The sequence below is a fragment of the Schistocerca piceifrons genome, chromosome 5 (genome assembly GCF_021461385.2).
Source record: "Schistocerca piceifrons isolate TAMUIC-IGC-003096 chromosome 5, iqSchPice1.1, whole genome shotgun sequence".
NCBI lineage: Eukaryota > Metazoa > Arthropoda > Insecta > Orthoptera > Acrididae > Schistocerca > Schistocerca piceifrons.
In genome coordinates this window covers 389,248,487-389,267,622 of record NC_060142.1, presented here as the reverse complement: position 1 = coordinate 389,267,622, position 19,136 = coordinate 389,248,487, and the positions used below count along the sequence as shown (strand labels likewise).

At 40.9% G+C, this 19,136-nt stretch overlaps 1 protein-coding gene across 1 annotated transcript in view; it reads left to right on the top strand.

Moving 5' to 3' along the window:
- LOC124798610 (cytochrome P450 6k1-like) overlaps nucleotides 1-19,136 on the top strand; it is a 39,949-nt gene that overhangs the window by 9,878 nt on the left and 10,935 nt on the right. Inside the window, exons 2-3 of the mRNA XM_047262086.1 lie at nucleotides 1,972-2,871; nucleotides 13,885-14,124. Of these exons, the coding sequence (XP_047118042.1) occupies nucleotides 1,980-2,871; nucleotides 13,885-14,124 (1,132 nt within the window). The 5' untranslated portion in view covers nucleotides 1,972-1,979. The remainder of the gene's footprint in view (nucleotides 1-1,971; nucleotides 2,872-13,884; nucleotides 14,125-19,136) is intronic.

Genomic DNA, 19,136 nt, shown 5'->3' with positions numbered 1-19,136 from the left:
AGAGGCGAACCTCGGAGAAATATGCTGTAAAGTGTCTCCGTTGTCATCAGAAAGGTTCTGAAAACCCCATCGTATAGAGGATAGTACTGAAGCAAATGCAAAATTCTTAACGTCCGGTCTGAGGTGTAAAATTAGTTTCGCTTTATTTCGGTTTCACATAAGTGAACTGTCAACATCTCACTGACCCATAAAGTTCTTTTCATTCGGGTGATATGCCCTGCTGTAGCAGCGAAAAGAAGGAAACCATCGGAAAATTGCTACTATAGGGACACAAAAAAGGCGAATATTCTCCTGTTTAAAAGACTGGCTGAAAAGCGGGGTACCAGCTTCCTCATTCTACCTTCTCCAACACCTTTAAAAATGTTCACAAAAAGTATGGCCTGTGAACATATGCGAGGATTTTTATACTGAGAGAGAAGGAGACAGTACGGTGGGAAAGGGACGGAAAAGCAATAAAAACTGAAAGATAGTATACAATGGTTGTGATACAGAAGAACGAAAGAGACAACGGCAATGTGAGAGAAAGGGAGGGACACGGTGGCAGTGGAACATGGTTGACCTGACAGAACTGTGCTAGGAGTAGAATAAAGTAGACAGTGCCAGTGGGAGAGAAATAAAGAGAAGGAGAAAATGAAAGTGAATGGTAGTCAGTGATAATGAGATAGAGAGTCCATGACGATGACAACGAGGAAGAGCGAGATAATGACAGTGAGAGAAGACAGCAGCTCTGAGAAGGAATAAATGAGATAGCAGCAGTAAGAGAGAGAGCAAGAGTGAGACAGCGACACCGAGAGCAGATTGCAGTAGTAGGACAGAACGAAGGAATCTGCGACTGTGATGTGAGACAGGACACAGCGGCAGGTAGAGACACACAGGGAAATAATGACAGTGGCTTGGACTGAATGAGTGAGTGAGACTGGGCAACTGAGTGTGGACTAGTGGGTGTGAGCGAGCTATAATTAGGGGAGCTTTTGCGAGTGAGAGGTGAGCTGCATGTAAAAAACAGAGCGAATATTTTCGCATGACAAATTTTTTGAGAATATTGTTAAAGGTGCTGAGGAATGTGGTATTCCACTATTCAGTAGGAGTTTTTTAAACAGGAGCGTATTCACCTTTTTTGCGCTCCTATAGGAGCACTTTTCCGCTGGTTGAAGTATGATGCAAACGAACATTAAAGATTATTGTACTGCTCTGTTACTTAGCATCTCATTTTACACTTTATGTTGTCCAGTACTATGGCCAACACCCAGTACTCCAATAGACGTGGAATATGACCTGTCTTGGAAGTGTGAATCAACAAATTTATTCTTCCTTCTGTAATTAAGAAGCTACAACTGCTTGTAGCCTTTCTGAATCTCAATAAACATACTATAGTCTACCAGACATGCTAATTATTCTAGATAAAATTTAATATAAGAAAATTATATGCAGTTAGAAATAAGGATTTATTTTTAGATCATATTAACAATGATGATATCCCTTCTGCCTGTATAATCACTAACAACAAAGAACATATAGAGGAAACAAAAACAATACATAAAGCCTTTAATAATGTAAAGTTGATCCTGTGTAAACAAGTATTACATGCTACATTTTATGAGTGACAGCAAACAGTATCTGCATACTTTTAGATATCCAGCAGTAGAGTGTTCATGCATTTTTTAAAATCAGAATCGGTGAGTAGATGAAGTTTAACTTTATTTCCACATGCAGGAACATTATTTGTTGTTGAATGGCATTGTGAAAGCAGCAAGCCAGCGTGACTAAATCATGATTGGATATAGAGTGATTTTAATTTACCCTCTACTTTAAGAAATCAGCAACAAACAGTAGAGGGATTCGTTTTATGGCTAACCACTGATAGTATGGACTTGCACAATGTATTTGACTGTGATACATAAGAAATTAAATATTATGACACAAAAAGAATCTGAACATATTTCTGATCATACCCTTCATTTGTTTTTGCAGGAACCAAAATGGCTGTTATCTTTGATTCATGGATGAATGAAATGTTAGCTCTACTGTCCACAATTTTTGTGATTATCTACGTCACATTCAAAATTAATTATACCTATTGGAAGAAGAAGGGACTGCCCTATTTAGAGCCATCCTTTCCACTAGGGAATGCCTGGGATACGACGCTCATGAGAAAAAGTCCAGGCGAGGGTATGCGAGACGTGTATTTTGAAGGCAAAGGAAAGAGTGTAGTGGGTATTTACACAATAAACAGTCCAATTCTCATCTTTCGAGACCCAGATCTAATAAAGACGATCATGGTGAAGGACTTTAACTATTTCCCTGACCGGGGCATCTACATAGACGAGGAGACAGATCACCTATCAGCACACTTATTCTTCCTCGGTGGCACCAAATGGAAGTCTCTGAGACAGAAGCTGACGCCCACGTTCACGTCGGGCAAGATGCGCGCCATGTTCGGCATCGTCCAGGACTGCGCACGCGTTCTGTCTGACGTCACACCGGCGGGCAAGGTCGTGGAAGTGCGCGAACTGATTGCCCGCTACTCCACCGACGTCATAGCCTCTTGTGCCTTTGGGATCAATGTCGACAGTCAGCACAACCCTGAGGCGGAATTCCGGCAGTGGGGCAGGCGCTTCTTCAAGCCATCTCTCCGTACCTACATGACCCAGGCGCTGGGATTTTTCAACCCCAAGCTGCGCAAACTGATACCTGTGGCCTTCACGCCTAAGGACATCACAGAGTACTTCACGCGAGTCGTCGAGGACACAGTAAAACACAGAGAGGAGGCTGGCGTTATCAGGAAGGATTTCATGCAGCTGCTGATACAACTGAAAAATAAAGGATATGTTGATGACAGCTTCTCAATCAGTGTGGAGAAGAGTGAAGAAGGTAAGATTTTTTTTCAGTTTTTGCATATTCTGACACTCTTGACTGTCCCCCAAACCATTGGAAATATCGCTATTCTCATTTCACTGTGAAAAACAGTTACACAGTTACAACTCTTATCATAAACTGCATGGGTGCCATCGCCTACATTTAAATTTGGAAAGACAGACATTTTATGAACAGGATGAACTGTATAAATATTTCACCTCAGATACCGTATGATTCATTTGGATCCGATATTGTGACACAAACTTAATCAGTTTTTAAAAATAGTTTTGTATTACGTTTGTCTGCTAATTGTGTAAATTTTGTTGTGTATGTTTTAAGAATCACATGCTGTGTTACTCAAATACTAACAGGGATCATTCTCAGATGTGAGAGACAACCTGTGGAACAGAGTATTTGACTGGGTGGTGTTGCAGACCAGCCCGTCGATAACTGGGGGTTGTGGATTTCATACAGATATGGCAACTCAGTGTATCACAAGTTAGCACCCTACTTCAAGTTGGTGCAAGAGATGAAGTTAGTTAAATAAAGTCACCCTAGTGCAGAAAATATTTCCCATTTTGCTTACAAGGGGTTGGTATAGATATGATTTCTCCACTTTACTCATGGTTGTAGTTATCTAAGTAATATTGGATTCAACCTTTCAGGACTATCAGTTATGTGATACCAAAAGCGAACTTTGAATTACACAGGGAAATTGAGACCACTGCAGATGAATATAATCTGCCTGACACCCAGAAGACATAGTTGGATGTCAATGTAACGTCGTACAAGTACACACCTTTGGTGGGTGTGTAAATGATTAGAGTTGCAGTTCTCTGTGAGAGGTAGAACGGCCACCCGAGTGTGTTCGTATCTGGTGCTGCTACCAGGTCTCTTTCGGTATATAGGGATCATGAACAGCGTCATATGTTGAGTAATCACTGTTAAGGACACGGATATGACACGCACTCGTATGAGACAGCGTTATCAGCACCTGACAGAGTCTGAAACGAGCCTCATTTTGGTTCTCCAGTCGGACAACTGATCAAAACGTGCAATACCCAGATTTGTGGTGCCTTTCGATGTGACAGTGTCCCGATGTTGGACTGCCTAGAAACTTGAGGGCAGATATACTGGTCGTCAAGGTTACGGTCGATTAAATTTGACCACAACAAAGCGGGATCCCTACATTGTGCACCAAGCACATTTTAACCCCTTAACCTGGCATCATTTAACAAAATGCAAAGCTGCATGCCCTAGGGAAAAATTACGACTGTAGTTGCCCCTTGCTTTCAGCCGTTCACAGTACCAGCACAGCATGGCCGTCTTGGTTAATGTTACAAGTCCAGATCAGTGAATCATCCAGACTGTTGCCCATACAACTACTGAAAGGGGTGCAGCCCCTCTTCAGGAACCACACGTTTGTCTGGCCTCTCAACAGATACCCCTCCGTTGTGGTTGCACCTACGATACGGCTATCTGTATCACTGAGCCACGCAAGCCACCCCACCAACGGCGCGGTACATGGTTTATAGGGAGGGACGGAAGGGGGAGGGGGTTTGCTATTTGGGGAGCAGAATAACTGATGACGGTCGAAGTAGAGAGGATACAAAATGTAGACTGGCTACGGCAAGGAAAGCGTTTCTGAAGAAGAGAAATTTGTTAACATCGAGTGTATAATTAAATGTCATGAAGTCTTTTCCGATAGTATTTGTATGGCGTGTAACCCTGTCTGGAAGTGAAACATGGACGATAAATAGTTTAGACTAGGAGAGAATAGAAGATTTCAAAATGTAGTGCTACAGAAGAATGATCAAGATTGGATGGGTAGATCACATAACTAATGAGGAGATACTGAATAGGATTGGGGAGAAGAGGAGTTTGTGGCACAACTTGACTTGAAGAAGGGATCGGTTGGTAGGACATATTCTGAGGGATCAAGGGATCACTAGTTTTGTACTGGAGGGCAGCGTGGGGGGGGGGGGGGGAGGCGGGGGGGGGGGTAAAAATCGTAGAGGGAGACCAAGAGATGAATCCACTAGGCAGATTCAGAAGGATGTAGGGTGCAGTAGTTATTCGGAGATGAAGAGGCTTGCACAGGATAGAGTAGCATGGAGAGCTGCATCAAACCAGTCTCTGCACTGAAGACCACAACAACAACAACAACACTTGGCATCCGAGAACAGCTGTCTCCTGCACCACTGGTCGGAGACTACCAACAGCAGGACTAGGTAATTACCACCCCCTTCGTAGGTTGCTGTTAACACCACAGTGCAGACTTCTACGTTTCGAGTGCTACCGTGTCCGAGAAGCGTGGACTGATAACGAATGGCGTCGCATTGTCTTCAGTGATGAATTGCAATTCTGCACAGCTCGGGATGACCGTCGTCGGCGAGTATGGGGCGACCTTGGAGAGATCGAGTTCTTCCGGTGTTTTGGTGAGCCACATCAGTGTTACTCCTGACGCTGTGGTGTGAGGAACCATCGGGTATGACTTCAAACCACGTCTGACAGTGACTGAGAGAACACTGATGGCACAATGGTACGTTACAGACATCCTGTATCATCACGTCTTACCTCTCATGAGGTAGTATTCTGGTGCCATTTTTTAACAAGACAGTACTAACACACACGTGGCATGTGTCTACTATGAAGTAGACAGGATCGTTGGTTGTCGTCAACTTAAATAAATAGGGTGACAACGATCAACAATACTATTTTCAGTGCGGGTGCACACCGTGCCCGATCTGTTATGGGAATCAGGGACTGCGAGTGTGGGTTCATGGGCCGCCGTCACTCTGTCAGTAGTGAGTGACAGGCTGGGAATCTGGGTCGGAAGCGAAGCGTGCACGGATGGCCGAGGCGATCAAGGCGATCGCTAGCGTAAACGGGAAATCCGGGTTCGAGTTCCGGTTTGGCACAGATTTTCTGCTGTTACCATTGATACATTTCAATGCTCAAATGCGGCTAACGTCATTAAAAGCGCTGAACAATATAGTATTAGTTTAGAAGTCTTTATAGAAAGGTTCCAGAACTTGTCTCGCTTGTAAATGGTACTAATGCCCACATAATACTAACGAAGGAAAGCTGGCTGGAAGCAGATGTTAGTAGGAATGAAATTTTAAAATCTGACTGGAATGTGTACCCCAAAGATAGGCGGAATACCGGTGGATGATACTTGTTCATAGTCGTAAATAATATGATAATATCTAGTGAGGTTATTACAGATTTTGAAGCAAAATAATTTGGGTAAAGATATGGGTTAAAGCTGGATCAAACATGATAATCGTATGCTTTTATAGACCCCACATCTTAGGAGCAATGGTAGAAGAATATTTGGGCGAGAACTCGGAGATTTTCTGTAAATTTGCTAATCATGTATCGGGTTATAAGTAACCTTTCCCTATTTAACAAGTCATAAAACGGAAACTAATTACCATACGAGTACCAGACTTGGTAGGATTAATATCAAGGAGATGGGGAGGAGAAATAATGCACAATAAATTCAATTGAAAAACATTTTATGTCCTGCTACGGTACATCAAACCATGACGTACCGGTGCTATTACTGCTACAAAAGGGGCTCAATATGAAGCCCATCAGTCTCCAGAAGAGTCTGAAAGCGCAGCATTGCATTCTGCACAACAGAACGAAGCATGTCCGTAACTACAGTATAATAACCGACGGGAAGACAGCCAGTTCGAATCCGCATGTGGAACTAATTTTCATATCAGGATTTGCCTGGTAAAGAAATGGAAAATAGTTATAAGTACTTCTACATTTAGGTCGACATCAGTACACCACAAAGGCCTTATTGCGTGTGGCAGAGAGTATTTTCTGTACCACTGTCACTTTCCCCTTTCCTGTTCCAATCGAGAATATTTCACGGAAAGAACGATTATTGGCAAGCCTCGGCGTGGTCTACAATCTCTCTAATTTTACTTCCACGGTCTTGCGGCGAGAAAAACGTCGGAGGAAGCAATATTTTGATTAATCCTTCTAGGAACGTATGTTCTTGCAATTTTAACATTAGACTGCGCATTATGCAGAACGGCTCTTATGGAACGTCTGTCATTGTTAAAAAAAGTATAACGAAACGCAGTTGCTCTTCTCTATTACCTCTGTCAATCGTATCTGATACAGGTTCTAAACTGATGAGCAATATTCATGTATTGATCAAACGAGATTTTGTATCCTGCGTTCTTTGTGAATATGCTACAATTCCTGATGATTGTTTCTATACATCTCAGTCGAGCGTCTGCGTTACGTCTGATTAGTTTTATGCTGTTGTTCCACTTTAAATCGCTCAGTCTGGATACTCTTCGGTAGTTTCTCGGTGTGACAGCTTCCAGCGATTGTTCTGCAGTCGTGTAATCATAAAATAATGGCTCTTTCCCCCTATTTACGCGCAATATCTTAAATCTTATAGTTGGTGAATGACGCAACCAGTCACAAATACTTTTTAAATGCTTTATTTTAGTGCCATAACCAGGTTCGGGCTACCATGCTAATATTTTTCGTTACATAGGTGTTTTGATGAATAGTATGTCGTCTTCTCCACACTGCACAAGAATATTCGAATGTTTAGTGCCACTTTATATAAAAGTGTTTTCGTAAACGACGTAGCACATGGTCATATTTCAAACGTTTTCGTAAACGACGTAGCACATGGTCATATTCCAAACAAAAATCATTAAGTCATACGAGCGGTGTAGTGTAACGACGCGTATGACTCAATGATTTTTGTTTGAAATATGACCATGTGCAGACTTCGTCACCTACGTCGTTTACAAAACACTTCAAAAAAATTATTTAAATATTTTTAAAGTTCTCTATAAAAGATTCTTGAACGAAACTGTAATTAAAACACCTACAGTTGAGTCGTTTGTGCAAAATTACGTCACTCAGTCCAACTGGTTTGCACAAACTTTTGAAATTTAGATGTAGTTTGTTTCTTCTTGGAAATTATATTCTTGCAAGTTATATTATTTTTCCCATATTACAATCAGACTGTAAAACCTTTAAGATTCAAAAAATCGAAATCAAACTCTTCTGGAAATTAATATCTTGGAAAAATTCAGTAATAACTCTTCCTCAATATAACTCTTCATAAATAATTCTCGAACACGTATTTAAGCTTTAGAGCATACACTGTTTTATTGTCTTCGTATATGCTACATACAGATGTGAACATCAGACTCGACAAAACAGAACTGACCAAAATACAACATGAACTAAACATTCTGTGACATCATTACAATGGAAAAATAAAGAAATTTTAATTTATTTGAATGTTGGAGGTTCGACGCATCAACCCGGTCACAGGATCTTCTGCTGCTCTTTGGCCGTTGACCCGCGGCGTCTAGTGGCCAGCAATTTTCTTTCTGGTTCCGGCAGTGAAGATGCTGTTTCCGCGAGTTGCGCTGCTCTCTCCAAACATGAAACATACAAAACAAAAATACAAAACTTTAAATATTTTACAAACATAACAAAATATTACAAATACATACACAAAACACTAAATTAAACTTATATTTACCTGCAAACTGAGCTGATCCTTGTGGATGGGGTATGTAATGGGACGCGAAGAGAGAGAGCGCAAAATAGTTGTGTTCACTTACATTCGTTCCAGGAGCTTGCGATTTAATTTGTTGTGATCCATGTGGTTTTCTAACTCCACCACACGTATTGTAAATAAGTTGCTGTGGTACACTTCATAATATTCTTAAAATGCCCGTTGAGCGTCGCACATGTGTTCTACACTTGTTTTTCTTTACAATGTGAAGATTATCATGAAGCAAAGATACCATTCATTAAATACTGACTAAGGATGTAAAGAGAGCAAAGATGATGTGTGGGATGTGCAATATGTAACACGTTAATAATCGAAAAATGTTTGTACCCTAAGTATAAACTCATTGTTTAAAGACAGTAGGATAAACTGTTTTTAGTGGGACTTTTTTAACTGTGAGTGAAAATTATTGACGAAACTGACGAAATACTTCAAACCTAACCGACTGCGTATGATAAAGTATACATATATCTGCAAAAATTTATATATACGGATTTTGGTTATCACTACAGTTCATAAGTTAATTGCAGGAAATATTAAAATTAAAAATTGAGCATTAAAAAAATTAATGTGCAGCGTGGAGCATACGACATGCTGTTCATGAAAACATCTATGTAACGAAAATTACTAGCCATCTGAAGATGGGCATGGTAGCCCGACACCGGTTATGGCACTAAAATAAAACATTAAAAAAGTATTTGTGGCTGATTGCGTCATTCACCAACTACCATTAACGCTTCGGAGTTCACAACATCCAACATGTATAAAATAACATCTTACATTTATGTTGCGATCAACTGCAAATCCCTGCACCGAACGTCGGTCCTCTGCAGGTCTTCCTGAATTTTACTACACAGGTGGTCTGATATTAAACACGCTCGTACTTTATTAGCCAGCATTGTGGAACTGTATAGAATGACATATGGAAGTCAAGGAACACAGCATTCAGGGAACACGGCAACAACCGGTATCTGTTGCTTTCTGGATCTTGTAGAGGAACAGAGCGAGCTGGGTTTCACACGTTCGCTGTTTTCGGAACTTATATTGATTGCTGCAGAGCAGTTCCTCAGTCTCCAGAAATTTCATTAACATGCGACCATAAAATTTTCGAGATATGGACCTATAGTTCTGCGCATCTGTCCGACGACCCTTCTCGAAAGCTGGAATGGACTGTGCTTTTTTTCTGAAATACTAGGAGCGCTTCGCTCCTCCGGTATCTACAGTAATCTACAGTACATTGCTGCTAGAAGAGGAGCGAGTTTTTTCGCACATTCTATGTAGAACTGTACTGGTATCCCATCAGATTCAGTGACCTTCTCTCTGTTGGGCAATTTCAGCTGATTTTTCCATCCAGTGGTCACTTATTTCCATATCTGTCCGTATGACTTTCGTACGACAATTTAAAGGGAGAACCTCAGTACGATGTTCCTCAGTGAAACAGTTTTGAAGATAGGAATTTCGTATTTCGGCTTTCACTTCTGTGATCCTCCATTTCTACGCTACTGTCGTCGTAGTGTCTTGACAGATGACTTCGATCCGTTTGCTGAATTTTATGTAATACCTAAACCTTCTAGGATTTTCTGTCAAGTCAGTAGACAGAATTTTACTTTCGAATTATTTGAACGCTTCACGCATGGCTCTCTTTATTTGACTTTTTCGATTTTTATTTGTACGGGAGGCTTTGACCACGTCTGAATTTGTAGTTAAGGTCGCTTTACTTTCGGAGCAGCTTCACAATACGACCATCGAGGAACTCAAGAAATTCTGCATTTACCTGACTGCCTTAATCCAAACCTTACAGTATGTGGGAAAAGTATGTGAGAATAGTGCGAGTTAGTTTTCACATGATCGATGTTTTCGGAATTCATGCTCCGTGGCATCGAGGTCATTCTATTCAAAATACCTCGTCATATTTGAATTCAGAATATGTTATAAGATGCTGACCTGTGTTTTTTTCCAAGAACTAGGCACGGTTTTTTATTCGAGGGATATACGATGGATTATATTTAAAAGAGGGGCGAACTCAGCCGCAAATTCAGTATAGAATCTGACAGGGGTTCCATCGGGCCCTGGAGCTTTGTTTAACGATTTCAGCTGTTTCTCAACACAATTAATTTCTGTTTCATTCATCTTTTCATTGGCATATGGATTAAATTTGGGCAAATTTCCTGGGTTTTCCTTTGTAAAAGAACATTTGAAAACAGAGTTAAGCATTTCAGCATTCGTTTTGCTACCCTGAGCTGCAGTTCCTGTCTCATTCGCTAAGGACTGGACACTAACTTTGGTGCCACTAACGACGTTTACATACAATCAAAGTTTCTTTCAGTTCCGGGAAATATCATTTGACAATATTCGGCTACGGTAGTCATCTAAGGCATCACGTTTAGCTCTCTTGACAGCCAAAGACGTTTCATTCAGAATTTCTCTTTCTATAGCCCTACGCTTTGTTTTACCTATTACGCAGTAATCTCTGTTTCTTCAGCAGTTTCTTTACAGTGACTGTATACCATGGAGGTTTCCTCCCATGCCGGCCGGGGTGGCTGAGGGGTTCTAGGCGCTTCAGTCTGAAACCGCGAGACCACTACGGTCGCAGGTTCGAATCCTGCCTCTGGCATGGATGTGTGGGATGTCCTGAGATCAGTTAGGATAGACTCTGTCAGCCAAAATGGTCACGTAACCCTTGTCAGTACGGCAGCCATGCAGTCACCACGAGGCCCATGGAATACCATGATATGGCTGTCCAGATTATTACCGATCCCTCTCCACGTTTCACTCTTGGGACGTAAACCTGGAAACAAGACTAATTTGACCAAATGACTTTCTTCCATTGTTCCACAGTCGCGGTTTTATGGCTTTGGCAATACGTTTTCCTGTTACGGGTATCCTCATCACTGGTGACTAGTTTTGGAATTTCAGCTCGCCCTACAATTTTCTGCTTCTGGAGCTCCCTCCGTGTTGTCTAGGTGCTGACAGGGTTCGTAAGTACAACATTTAGTTCTGCAGTGACGGTTTCATCTGCCGTCATCTTATTTTTCGCCACAATCCTCTTCCGTGAGCGTCTTTCACGATCACTCAACCACACTTTCGCCCGCGTTGTGACATAGCGGATGATGTTTTCTTCTGCGGTATAAATCTGCGATACGGTGCCTCCTGGAACACCAAACACCGGCTAGCTTGGTTACTGAAGCACCCACCATGCGAGCTCCAACACTTTCTCCACGTTCAAATTCACTTAGCTCCGACATAACAACTACACAGAACACTGTTCTGATCACGACTGACGCTTGCAACGTATTGGGGACACTGCAGAAGCCCCACTCGTGTTCAGCTACAACAGCGCAACCTGCAGGCTTGCCTAGTATCTGCATTTATCTTGAAGCATGGACTTATCGCAGTCTTTCCAAATGTTTGTACAAACTATTGTACACAGACAATAAGTCTTTACTAAGCTTGATATGAAAGTGGCTGTCAATCAACCAGAGACGGTTCTCCTCAAGTTGTAATTTTGTGTTCCGTCTTATTAAAAAAATTTATCAAATTAAACACACTGTTGTATACCCGTCACCCAAAGATGTCAGGTCTTGCAAATGATGTACCTTCTGAAAGGATACGGCCATTTTGCTTCCCCTCCTTTCTCAGTTGAATCTTATGCTTCAGCTATAATGGCCTCACCGTTGAGGACATTTTAAACCCTAATTTTCCATCCTGCTTTCCAAACCCACCCAACCATTTTTATGGCAAGTTCTGAACGCAGTACACCTTGCTGTGAAGAAAAGCACAAGAGAATAGTATTGAGAGCACAGACGTGTGTAATTAAGCTATAAAGAGTCATTGATGACAGGAAGACTGTATCACAGAATTAATTTACCCAAAGTACACATCAGTGCGCTAAATGATTTCCTGTCAGGTGTCGTGTTTTGAATGTCACGCCCGCCACTCGTATTAAGATTTCCTGACGTTTCCATAAAATACTTCACAATAAACAATGCAGCTAACCTAGGTACTCGGTTATGGCATCGAGAATGTATCATCAATATCAAGTCAAGAAATTTCAAAACGCCTTGCAGCCTCTCGACAAAAAGAAAGTAGGTTTCCAAATGAAGATCCAGAGAGAACTTACGGTCCAAAAAGCGTGATCTGTACTGTAAATTTTGCGGCTGGTTCTTGGCGCTGTTTGCAAAGCACTGGGGGTGGTGTAGTGATCCTATTACTGCACGTAATCCGTCCATAGTCCTCAAGTTAGTACGTGTGGCGAAGTGTATATTTTATTGTATTATACATCACAGATACTTCCGGTTCAGTGTATGGATGTAGCATTGGAAAAATTAAACCTCTTATGCCAATGAGCAAACTGTTATCAGTTTGCTTCTTTCTTTACAGTCTCATGGGGAGCAATACGAAAAGCTCTGAAGAAATCAATTAGACGCCCATTCTACGATAAGTAGTATTCCAAGTTTTTCCAGTGGGTTTTTGGAAAATGTTAAATGTCTTTTTTTTCAGATGACCAGAAATTTCTGTGACGTACATCCCCGAATCAAACAAGCCAGTGACCATCAAAGATTCCGTTATCTCTTATAAGTTCGATTTTTTTGTTACTGCCGGCCGCTGTGGCCGAGCGGTTCTACGCACTTTAGTCTGGAACCGCACGACCGCTACGGTCGAAGGTTCGAATCCTGCCTCGGGCATGGATGTGTGATGTCCTTAGGTTAGTTAGGTTTAAGTAGTTCTAAGTTCTAGGGGACTGATGAGCTCAGATGTTAAGTCCCATAGTGCTCAGAGCCATTTGAACCATCTTTTTTCCGTTACTTTATCCTAACGTGAATCCCATACATTTGAGTAGTATTCAAAATATCACTGATTCCTCAAACATGCCATTCCTAAAAAAATGCAGTTTTTTCAATATTCCATAAATTAATAATTTAGCCACATCTTTTTATCATATTACGTAGTTTATGTTGTGACAGAGCATTTCGAAACAAAGTTGCTGTGTATATTGATGACTAGTCGTGAATAACCACTTGTAGAACTGTCAAGTCTAATCGCCCCACCGTACAACCACCGAGACCTTGTAGTTCATTTTAACGTCTAGGATAGGAAACATTACTTCATCAGTTTTCGATCACAATATGTTAACAAATAGCCTTCGAACTTCATCTTGAAACTGTTTAGACTGTATCTATAAGTGCATCCTTTGAAAGTTTCCTCGCATTATGTATTTAGGGTAGGCGTGTACAAAACAGATTTAGAGAGAAACGCGTTTGTTTGTAGCATTTCCGTTACGATGTTGAGAGCACGTTGGAGAAATAATATTTTTGATTTCGTCATTATAGCACAGTACAGAATTTTCGTTTTCTATCATTCAAAAATTTAATGTTAGAGTATCGCATTTAATTTTTAACTGAAATGTTATTTACTCTTTAGGTGAATAGCTGATTACAAACTTGTCTTGTTCCCAGCAGGAGGAAATAAATCTCTGACGATCAAGGAGTTGGCAGCACAGGCGTGGGTGTTCTTCCTCGCTGGGTTCGAAACTTCCTCAACCACCGTAAGCTTCTGTCTGTACGAGCTTTCTAAACATCCACATATCCAGAAGCGGCTGCAAGACGAAATTGATGCCGTACTGAAGAAGTCCAACGGCCAAGTGACATATGAAGATATTACGTCAAATATGCCATATTTGGAGAAAGTGATAGACGGTGAGCTTCAAGGTTTTCAATCTTTTTGGTAAGGCGAAGACAACAACCTTTCACAGTGAAACAGATCTAATAATCACCAAGTAAAATACTGTTTACTGGTGGATAACTTGCTTCGTATGCATTTACAAAGGTATTATCACTTCATCGTAAATAAAATGTGATTTATTTTTTAAGTTGCCTATTTTCCAATGTAGTTTTACACGTCCAATGACCTATGCCTAGTTTAGTCTCAGCTGGTTCCTCCATAACCATGGATAGAGGTACGCCACTCATACAATTACAGTTGTTGGTGACTTCAGTCTACCGTCGATCTGTTTGCGAAAATGCACGGTACTATAAATTACTTATTCTATATTTTCCAAATTATTACTGGTACAAATATGACTTATGCATGAATAGAACCGTAAACTCAACCATTTTGCATCGTGCCCGCCATTAGCGTTACGAGTGCAGTGCCTTGACACAATGACGACAAAGCAACAAAAGACTTTTTGTGTGTTAGGACATGCGGGATGTTTATTTGTTATAACAGTGCAACGTACATTCAGAATGAATTATGGAAAAGAAGCGCCATGCAAACAGAGTACTGAGCGTTGGTATCTGCAATTTAGGGACACTAACAGAAAAGTAGCGCCAGGTGCAATCGTTGAGAGGATGAAGGACGATTTCGTGCGCAGTCCAAAAAAATCAACGGTCTGCGCAAGCCTCGAGCTTGGAACACCGCAGAAAACTGTGTGGAAGATGGCTAAAATTTCAACTTCCAACGAGGCGAAGCAGCCCTTCACTGGAGGATCGATCTTCATCGCTACCTAAACGACGAATTTCCATATCGCTGGAATAGGTGTAGTAGTGAAGATAACATGACTCTGTTCCTGTGGACTCCCAGGTCGCCTGATCTAACGCCTGATGACTTTTTCCTTTCGGAGTACATTATGGACGGTGTTTGCGTATCCCCACTGCCAAGAACAGAAATCGCATAGGTGCCGCTGTAATGACCACTGACAGGATTTTACTGCCTAAGGTATGACAGGAAATTGGCTACCACTTGAACGTGTGTCATGTGACCAGAAAAGTACTAAGAGAATACTTGTAGAGTCCAAAACGCAAACTTGGTGACTTTACAGTTCTATTCATGTTTCAATCACATTTATACACGTAATACTTCGAAAAATATAGAGCTTTGAAAACGAATGAATCATTTAAAGTTATCCTGCCTAAAGTTGGTGGTAGGCATAAATCATCGTCCGAATTTGTGCTAAATGCTTTCTCCGGAAATTACTTTGACCAATTAGTTTACGTAGTTCAGAACCCATATCAAGTGCAAATAGTTGCGTTAGCATACTAGACCTTTTAGCGACCAACGGTCCTGAGCAAATAGAGTGCATCATGACAGATAGAGGAAGTAGTGATCACAAGGCTGTTGTAACGAGACTTGAATACTGTAACAGCTAAACCCACTGAGAATAAAAGCAAAATACATCTATTTAAAAAAGCAGATAAAAATTCGCTTGGCACCTTTCTAAGAGACTGTTCATTTCTTCCATACTGACTATACAACTATCGACCAGATAAAGCTTGAATTCAAATAAATAGCGTTTACGGCAGTTGAAAATTTTGTGTAAAATAAATTAATTAAAGACAGAACAGATCTCCCCATGATAAATAAAACAGGTCAGGACACTATTGGAGAAGTGACGAGAAAAGGATGCCAGATTTAACGGAATGAAATATTTCGAAACACAGACTTCAATGCGAGATACTTTTAATACATTTCAAAATGAAACTCTGTCTTGAAATACGGCAGAAAAACCGAACAGAGCTTGGCCTCATGTAACGTATACAAGCTGCAAGATACAATCAATACTTTCACTGCAAGATAACAGTGGTAACGTTACCGATGACAGCACCACTAAAGTGGAGTTGCTAAGGCTTTTCCGGAATCCCTTCAGCAAAGAAATATTCGAATCAAAATAACTGCAAACATGAGTAAACAATGGAAAATCAAGGGTGACTGTGGTCATGAGTATGTGAGATGGGTTTTCGTGAATATGTGTGTGTGTGTGTGTGTGTGTGTGTGTGTGTGTGCGTGTTCTATTTCCGATGAAGGCCTTATTGGCCGAAAGCTCACTTTTTGAGAGTCTTTTTGTTGTGCCTATCTGCAACTCAGCATTTCCGCTATATGCTGTGTAGCAACTGTCCCTTTCATCATTTTGCTGCAAACATTAGCAACAGAATGGGTACCCTGGAGTAGCGAAGCAGCTTAAATCAGTTGATAAAGGCAATGTCTCCGCTGCAGACCGTATACCAATTAGATTCCTATCGGAGTATGTTTAAGAAATTCATCCATTGTTAGCAATCATATATAACCTGTCGCTCGACGTAAGATCGGTATCTAACGACTGGAAAGTTGCACGGGTCACAACAATAGACAAGAAATTATTGACCTATATCAATGGTATCAACTTGTAGTCTGATCTTGGGATATATACTGTGTTATAAAACTATTAAATACCTCAAATAAAACGACACCGTTCCTCACAAGCGGCTCAAATTACGTGCCTGTACAATTGTTCGACTGGACTCATGATTTCCTATCAGTTCGTAGTAACTGACGAAAAGTCATCTAGTGAAAGAGATGAGACCTCTTGGATTCGCCAAGGAAATGTTACATAATCTGATGTTCTTTATATAAACTCCAGTATCCCGCAGATAATGTGAGCAGCCCTCTTAGGTTGTTTGCAGATTCTGCCCTCTTAGATTATTTGCAGATTATGCCCTCTTAGATTGTTTGCAGATTATGCTGTCTTAACGGGGTGTATACGGGGACAAGGAAAAAAAATTCCCAGATTATTTACGGATTTTTCCCGGATATCCCGTTTAAAAGATATGCTTTTTTCCGGACGAAAATACACTTTTTCCGTGCTAAGTGACAGTAGGTTTTCCGTAAACTGCTATTTGCAGACGCTTGTGCGTGCACGGTGTTTTGTTGTAAATTGCGCATTTCCTTTGCCACTAAAGTTTTATTTTTTCTCTCGTTTATATTTTATTGCTGCATTATCATTCTCCAGTAGCAGGATATAGTAACATTCTTTGCTAGAGAGTCAATTCTTACCAGTCAAAATTACAAAAATTTAACTGAAAGCAACAACAATGAAACATTTCCGGAATTCCGAAAAATTCCCGGGTTTTTCCCGGTTATCTCCCGGATGAAAAAATTCCCGGGGTTTTCCCGGACTTCCCGGTTGTCCCGGGTCGTGTACAACCCGTGTCTAGTAAAGGTTCAGAAGTCAAAACTAATTCCGAAATGATTTACAAACACGTATCTGTACTGAGCAAATAGTGGCAGCTGAAGCTAACTAATAAAAAGTGTGAAATCCTCCGCATGAAAACTGGAGACATTCCGTTACATTTCAGTTACACGATAAATAACACAAATTTAAAGGTCGTGGATTCAGCACTACACCTAAATTACGAACAACTTAAACTGTAACCACCACATAGAAAATGTGTGGGGAAGGTGAACCAAAGACTGTGTTTTATCGGCGGAACACATAGAAGATGCAACACATTTACTGAAGATATTACCTGGATTACGCTTGTCCTTTCTCTCACTGCTGCACGGAATGTGATCCTCCGCCATATAACTGACGGAGAATATAGCAGAAGTTAAAAGAAGGGGAGCTCGTTTCGTACAATCGCTAAATCGGAAGTGTGCGTAACGGATGTGATAGCCGAGTTATGGTGGCAGTCATTGAAATAATAACATTTTTCGTTGCGGCGGGACCTTTCACCAAATTTCAATTAGCAGTTTTCTCCTCCGAATGCCAGAATATTTTGTTTACACCCCCTACATTGAGAGAAGTGGCCATGGGAGTAAAATAAATCAGAGCTCGTACCGAAAGATTTAGATTTTAGTTTTTCCCACGTGCTATTCGAGAGTGTAACATTCGAGAAATAACCTAAAAGTTGTTGTATGAACCCTGAGCCAAGGGTGAATTGCAGTCTGTAACAAGTTGTCACATTTGTGACTTAGTTCTGCTTGCATTTTCCTGTTCTTCTGTTTTCTCATTGTCTACAGGTGTTATTCCGTAAGGAGTTTTCTGAAGTAGAGCAGTAGCATCTTTGATTCCAAATGTTTTCCACATCGCACTTTCTGTTCTGGAAAGGCTTAAATTCTTCATACTCTACATGTGAAATAACTACAACAGTTGCTGTGCAAGCCTCGTGCTCTCTTCATACAAATCCATAACCTAAACAGAAAAGTCGAAATGAGCCCCCATTAAGCATTAGGACCCGTAACAATCTTCTGAACTGTGTTTCAGTTAGGAATCTTCCAACTATTTTAAAGCGTGCATCGGCAATCCATCGAAAAAATTTCGGAGATTGTTCAGGGATACTTTTTTAATATTTTGGCATACAGAACCCGTGTTCTGGGGTAGCTCATTAGAATAATTGCTTTTCACTTGATATGTTGCCACCATTTATCTTTGCACTGCATCGAAAATATCTGCGCAGGAGTGAAATTCTCGACAGTATGTACTATATTTCGTTTTTGGAAAAAAAAGCAGAAGGCAGTTTCTGATGGTACTTACTATTGAAAATTGTAGCGTTGATTTCACTCTTCGTCCTCAAACTTGCATCCAGTTTTGCTCGTTTCGGTTTCGGATTTGTTTTCCGCCAGTATTAGTTGTACGTCATCAGTTATACAGAAGTTAACCGATGAAGAGTTGGTCGATATACCGCTCTGGTAGCGGTTCGCTATATGCAGAGAAAGAGTGCCAGAACAATCCAATGCCGAACGGCTCCTGCAGAAGTGGCAACTACGTCACACTGCTTCTGCATCTGCTTGAAGCTTCTTGCATTTCTCTGTGTTTTGTGTTGTACGTTTTGGTGGTTGCATATCGCAGAACTTACCCAGATACAAAGGCAACTGTGGATAAGTAACCAACTAAATCATAATTACTTTCTCATGAGCCACTGTAGAGCAGCGGCCCTTCATACCAAAATATATC